Here is a 6,567-nt window from a genome sequence, read left to right on the forward strand (position 1 = left end):
TCTGTAGCTCAGCTGGTAGAGCATGGTGCTTGTAACGCCAAGGTAGTGGGTTCGATCCCCGGGACCACCCATACACAAAAATGTATGCACGCATGACTGTAAGTCGCTTTGGATAAAAGCGTCTGCTAAATGGCATATTATTATTATTATTATTATTATCTGAAGAGAGCCCCGAAACATTGTGTGCAGACATTTTATGCAATAAATGAAGTAGGTTCAATCTAGTAGTTCTGATCTTCTGATTGGTCCTAATGAGTTGGGCGAGGTCACCTCCAGGCTACTGTCACTGTTGCATTGGCTCTGAGTCGGGTTCTCTGTCTTCAAATGTTCAGCCTAAGAGAGGGGATTTTTGTGTGTGTGTGTGTGTGTGTGTGTGTTTAACAGTGATGATGTGTGTGTGTGTGTGTGTTTAACAGTGATGATGTGTGTGTGTGTGTGTTTGTGTGTGTGTGTGTCCTCAGAGCAAGAACTCGTGAGTTGGAAGAACTGAGAGGCCTATGGCGTGGGTGTTGTCCTTGGCCACCTGCTGACAAGGCTGACAAGATAGGACCCTTTTGTCCATTGTTATTGGATAGGAACAGAAGTTATAACCAGCTCCTGACCTAAATAGATCTTAGCACAACATTTTACTCAACATATCATATTCCATATTCACTATAACAAATATATTTACTACGACATTAGCAAGAACCGCCACATCCTCAGCCGGCTAATCCAGTGTGTGAAGTTTTGCGGAGTGTTTGAGTTAGCTTTGCGAGGCAAAGATGAAACTGAGGGCTCCACCAACCCTGGTAAGCCAACACTTTTGAGATCAGTCAATAAATGCTTCTGGTATTGACTTATATGCTGCCCCTGTCTTCATGTTGTTGCTGGACATATCTTTTTTTAAATGTGTGTAGGTCACCTAAATCATCAGAAAAATTGCCCCTCCTGAGAATTTTTTCAGGAGCCGCCACTGCACACAACACAATGCCACCGATGTCTCAAGTTTTGAGGGAGCATGCAATTGGCATGCTGACTGCAGGCATGTTCAACAGAGCTGTTGCCAGAGAATTTAATGTTAATTTCTCTACCATAAGCCGCGTCAAACTTCGTTTTAGAGAATATGGCAGTACGTCCAACCGGCCTCACAACCGCAGACCACGTGTAACCACGCCAGCCTGGCTTCTTCATCTGGCTTCTTCACCTGCGGGATTGTCTGAGACCACCCACCCGGACAGCTGATGAAACTGTGGGTTTGCACAACTGAAGAATTTCTGCACAAACTATCAGAAACTGTCTCAGGGAAGCTCATCTGCGTGTTCGTCGTCCTCACCAGGGTCTTGACCTGACTGCAGTTCAGCGTCGTAACCGACTTCAGTAGGCAAATGCTCACCTTCAATGGCCACTGGCACGCTGGAGAAGTGTGCTCTTCACGGATGAATCCCAGTTTCAACTGTACCGGGCAGATGGCGTTGTGTGGGTGAGCGGTTTGCTGTTGTCAACGTTGTGAACAGAGTGCCCCTTGGTGGCGTTGGGATTATGGTATGGGCAGGCATAAGCTACGGGCAACGAACACAATTGCATTTTATCGATTGCAATTTGAATGCACAGAGATAACGTGGTGAGATCCTGAGGCCCATTGTCGTGCCATTCATCCACCGCCATCACCTCATGTTTCAGCATGATAATGCATGGACCCGTGTCGCAAGGATCTGTACACAGTTCCTGGAACCTGAAAATGTCCCAGTTCTTCCATGGCCTGCATACTCACCAGACATGTCACCCATTGAGCATGTTTGCGATGCTCTGGATCGACATGTACAACAGCGTGTTCCAGTTCCTGCCAATATCCAGCAACTTCGCACAGCCATTGAAGAGTGGGACAACATTCCACAGGTCACAATCAACAGCCTGATCAACTCTATGCGAAGAATATGTGTTGCGCTGCATGAGGCAAATGGTGGTGTCACCAGATACTGACTGGTTTTCTGATCCACGCCCCTACCTTTTTTTAAAGGTATCGGTGACCAAGAGATGCATATCTGTATTTCTAGTCATTTAAAATCCATAGATTAGGGCGTAATGAATTTATTTTAATTGACTGATTTGCTTATATGAACTGTAACTCAGTAAAATCTTTGAAACTGTTGCATATTCTGTTTATATTTTTGCTCAGTGTACATAATTGGTTCATACACATAATTATTCCACCCATTATGCCATCATTGATTTGAATGGGGCCGTCTATTCTATTCATTCTATTTCTGTGCTCGTCTTCCAACATGGCGCCTGGTGTGGTTGCTAGGCGATTTGTGACGCATCTGCAACCCCTCCATAAAGGATTTGTAATTACATCATAAAAAAATCAACACTGCAGAGAAAAGTAGGACATTGTGATTAGTAAATAATGTAACGGAATTGTACCCTAAACCCCTTATATTATTTCAGCCGAGTGCCATGCACAGAATCATATACGTCAGAAAGAACTACACCCTCCATGGGTCTCGGTGCGATCATGCTATCATAAACCAAGACCTCACTAGCATTGTATTCAAATATTTGTCACTAGTTTACTGAATATATCTTGCCAATGCCCAGCATTCACACACAAAAAAAACTTAAGAAATGTCTTACACAGTTTGATTATCCATTTGGGTAGATTTATCATAACAAAATATCAGTCTCATGATCACAGACAATTACATTCCTTAGTAATGGATTTTGTAGTGTTCCCTTCCCGTGTCTACCGGTATTCGAGTCCAGGAGTATTTGCCATGCCATACATAATGGTTACAGGCCGCACCCTTTTTCACTTGACATTTAGAAAGAAATTGTGCTACAGTATGAACATCCAAAAACCTACTTCATCCAGTGCAAGCCATACACTAGTAGTGTGAAAATTTCAGACCAATTGTGTTATTACAAAGTCATGCTGAAAGTAAACGCTAGACTAAGTATATCAAGCATTATCTTCTCAAACGCACATGAGACACACTAACTGCAGAGTCAGAGTATGTGATGTATGTAATGGAACTCTAACACCAGTGCAGAAAAAAAATTACACAAATATTTGTGATAGAACGTTATCAGCTTGTGTAATTTAAAATATGTGGTCATCTCAAGATTACAAAAAAGGAAATATATTCATATCAAGCTACAGCTGTTTATTTCATCAACAAAAATAGTGATTAATATATTCGTCAAACACCCATTTTGTTTAGGCTACACCTTCAGTCATGTTACCTCAATAAAATGTAAATGTAAATACCCAGCTATAGCCAACAAGCTAGGATGTGTTCAGCAGGTCACAACATTGTGTAACGTTCAGATAAAAATATGCTATCTAGAACAAACATGCCACTCTGACATGTTGAATAAGGAATAACGTTGGCTCTATTCACAGAATTTCTATTTGCAACATTCGAGAATGTTTCGCAACTGAACGTGGCCCTGGTAACATTACCAAACATTTGATAGCACAGAAAGAAAGGAAAATAAATAGCAAACAATTACACTATATCTGACTGGGTTAATAACTTTATTTTGAGTTAATGTGGATCCAGTGACTCAAACTTGAGCACTTGGACCAGGACTCGACCACTGGTGACTCAGACTCAAGCACAGGGGACTTGATTCGGACTTGAGGTTTAGTGTCTTGACTATATCACTGGGCAAAACAGTCATTAGCCCGTTCTACTTTTGGACGTCAATGTGACAGTGGAACGTTGATAACAACGGCAATGACGCGACTGAGTGACGGCCATATGTTTGTCATATTTCTGCTGTTGGGAATATAATGTTATGTAGAAAAATATGTTGGTAGGACAAGGCTATGTAGGTTTGTGCACATGGAAGTCAGTGATTTATGTTTCCTATAGGTTGAGGCAATACAAATGTGATGTGACTAAAACGAAAGGGCATTTAGTTGACTAAAATGGCCAACTGTTTCTATCATTTTGACAATAACTAGACTAAATTATTATTCAAATAACAAAAATGTGTGACTAAGACAATGATATTTTAGTCAAAATGACTAAGACTAAGTCTAAAAGAAGAGAGCCAAAATTAACACTGAGCTACAGTAATAGATCCTCCAACAGCATCTACATTACAACTAATACTACCTGTATAACTTTACAAAGACAGTACAGTATTCAATAATTATACTAACCTTAACCTAAAATCCACTTGGTTTTGGTAAATTAAGGTCTGAGGCATATGAAATTAGCATAAGAGGTGGTCCATGACAATTACATAATACAAACACCATATAGGAGAAAGCATTTCGCTCATTGGCTGCAACACAAGGCAATATGCATCACATTATCCTGAAAAAATTAAGGTATCTGAATTTCCCTTGTGCGCTCTAGTCCATCTTTTTGTCCTTCACCTCCTCGTCATCCGTGTACTCTGTGGGTTCTTCTCCAGGTTTCAGAAGTTTGCCGACATAGTCATACTTTTCTGTGAAAGGCAAGAAGAAGAAAATTACTGAGGCCCTCAGGGACCTTCACCAGACAACATCGGAGATAAACTCAAGGACATGGTAATTACTGGGTGGAGAACAGACTTGGCCAAGAAAGACTTCCATGTGTGGGTTTAAATTTACAGCACTACTCAATGTAATGTAGATGAAAGTGTATCAAACAGATTAATTTAGATGCAAAGTTGTATTACGTTATCCCCTGGCATGGTACCATATCATTGTATGTGATGTAGCCAACTCTTCTATCATTGCCAAGTCATACAACAGAGGAACACAGAGTAGTTGACTAAAGCACAAAAAGACTGGACCACCACAAGACTAGTTATGCCCTGAGGCACATAATAGACATACATTTTAAACATCAATAGTTCTAAGAGTCATCAAAGCTGTTTGGTGCATCAACAACTTGCACTGTTGAGTGGATAGTGGGTGCGTGTGATGTTCACTGCAAGCGGTCCATTTCCCTTTAGGTAGAAGTTGAAAAGAAAGTATCCGAATGTAGACAATTGTGTTTTGTAGCAACTACCAACTCCTGCATCAACTCACGAGTGAACTGGGTCTCCCATTCATTGAGGCTTTCCTGTTGCATGGCGTTGAGGTCCGAGAGGTCATCATGGGTGTCTTTCAGGGCCTCCTTCTCCAGACAGAAGGTGGCCAGGCCCCTGGAGGCATCTTTACCAGCAAACACTCCATAGGGACCCTCTGGAAAACATCACACACAGACACAGAGATCGATTTGATATTCAGCCAAATATTTTATAAACTAAAAATGTGATTGTGAATAGACACAGGTTATAACAAACTGTCAGGGTGATGACTACTATTTTATAAAAATATGCAGTTTTATTTATCTGCAAATTAAATTCCACATGCTCTCCAACATACATACAGTAGCTTACTGTATTCTATGACGGCTTCAAAGATAAGCCCCACAACAACAAGTCCTATTTTCTAGATGTTGAGACTGACAGAAGGGACAGACTGAATCCTTGAAATGAGAGTTAGTATTGCTTTCCAATAGGCCTCAACAAGCCTTTGTGCAACCATATGGTCTTGCTGAATTGAACATTCAACCTTTGTGCAAGGCATTCACCTGTGTCAAACTATTTATTTTGAAATGGCATGAAGGCAACTGAATCACACACTTCATAACACAGACTGAGAATATATGCAATTTCTACATATTTTAAGGGAGGGCGTTCGTGTTCTTCGGTGGTTGCGTGACAGTGTAGGATCAATCAACTTGGTGAGAGGTTACATGACATTGCCAACTCGGCTGAACACGCCAGATCGCGTGTTGTGAAATTCGATTGCGGGTGATTCATGAAGAAGAAGGGGGTGTGGCGTTTATATGGTCGTAGTTTCAATGCAACAACTTCGAAATACAAAAAATACACATAATTCAATAGACACAAAGTAACAAGTGTAAGAATAAAACTGACTAACCAGCAAGCCAGTTGGCTACAGACAGTTGCGCCAACCATTCTTTTGAGCGGAAATAGCTAAGTCGTTGCTCCACATGAACACAAATAGCCTACAACTAATTTTACCTGGCCCGTAGAATTTCTTTCCTCTAGTAACGTCGAACACCTTTGAATTGACAGCCATAAGAATTCTTGGATTTTGCAGACCATCGTACGGTTGTAGCTCCACTAACGTGAAATCTCTTTTCTTGAGTTTAGGCAGAGGTTCCTCAACCTCTCCCATATCTGCAGGCGTGTCTCCGCGAAAGATTTTGTACAAAAGAAATATGCAGAGGCCAAGCAGACTCAAATTCAACGGGGACGTGAACATTTCTTGCAAAATTCCTGGAGAAGTTTCCTCTGCTCCCTCTGTATCAGCCATGTTTGTTGCTGAATGCTTCTTCTTCGGTATCATGGCGTTCGCACACTTTGTTTGTGCATGCCGCCACCTACTGTTCGGTAGTGTGTGGTCAATCACTTTATATTTTGTGATTCAAAAATAAAAAAGCCATGTTTGGTATCATGGCGTTTGCACACTTTGTTTGTGCACCACCAACTAACCCTACACCTATATACCACTATTTAATTTTTGTTTAATTTTTATCACCACCCCATTCAACTAATTTAACTGATCTTACA

At 41.1% G+C, this 6,567-nt stretch overlaps 1 protein-coding gene across 1 annotated transcript; it reads right to left on the minus strand.

The window, feature by feature from the left end:
* Positions 1–3,131: 3,131 nt before the first annotated feature.
* pgrmc1 (progesterone receptor membrane component 1) lies at positions 3,132–6,329 on the minus strand. Its single transcript, XM_084178372.1, has 3 exons — positions 6,016–6,329; positions 5,012–5,167; positions 3,132–4,443 (listed from the first exon to the last, which is right to left on the minus strand). Exons 1-3 carry the CDS (start codon positions 6,308–6,310, stop codon positions 4,349–4,351), a joined length of 546 nt encoding a protein of 181 aa, XP_084034498.1. The 5' UTR covers positions 6,311–6,329; the 3' UTR covers positions 3,132–4,348.
* Positions 6,330–6,567: the final 238 nt, after the last annotated feature.

The sequence above is a fragment of the Coregonus lavaretus genome, assembly GCF_964263955.1.
Source record: "Coregonus lavaretus genome assembly, chromosome: 15".
Lineage (NCBI taxonomy): Eukaryota > Metazoa > Chordata > Actinopteri > Salmoniformes > Salmonidae > Coregonus > Coregonus lavaretus.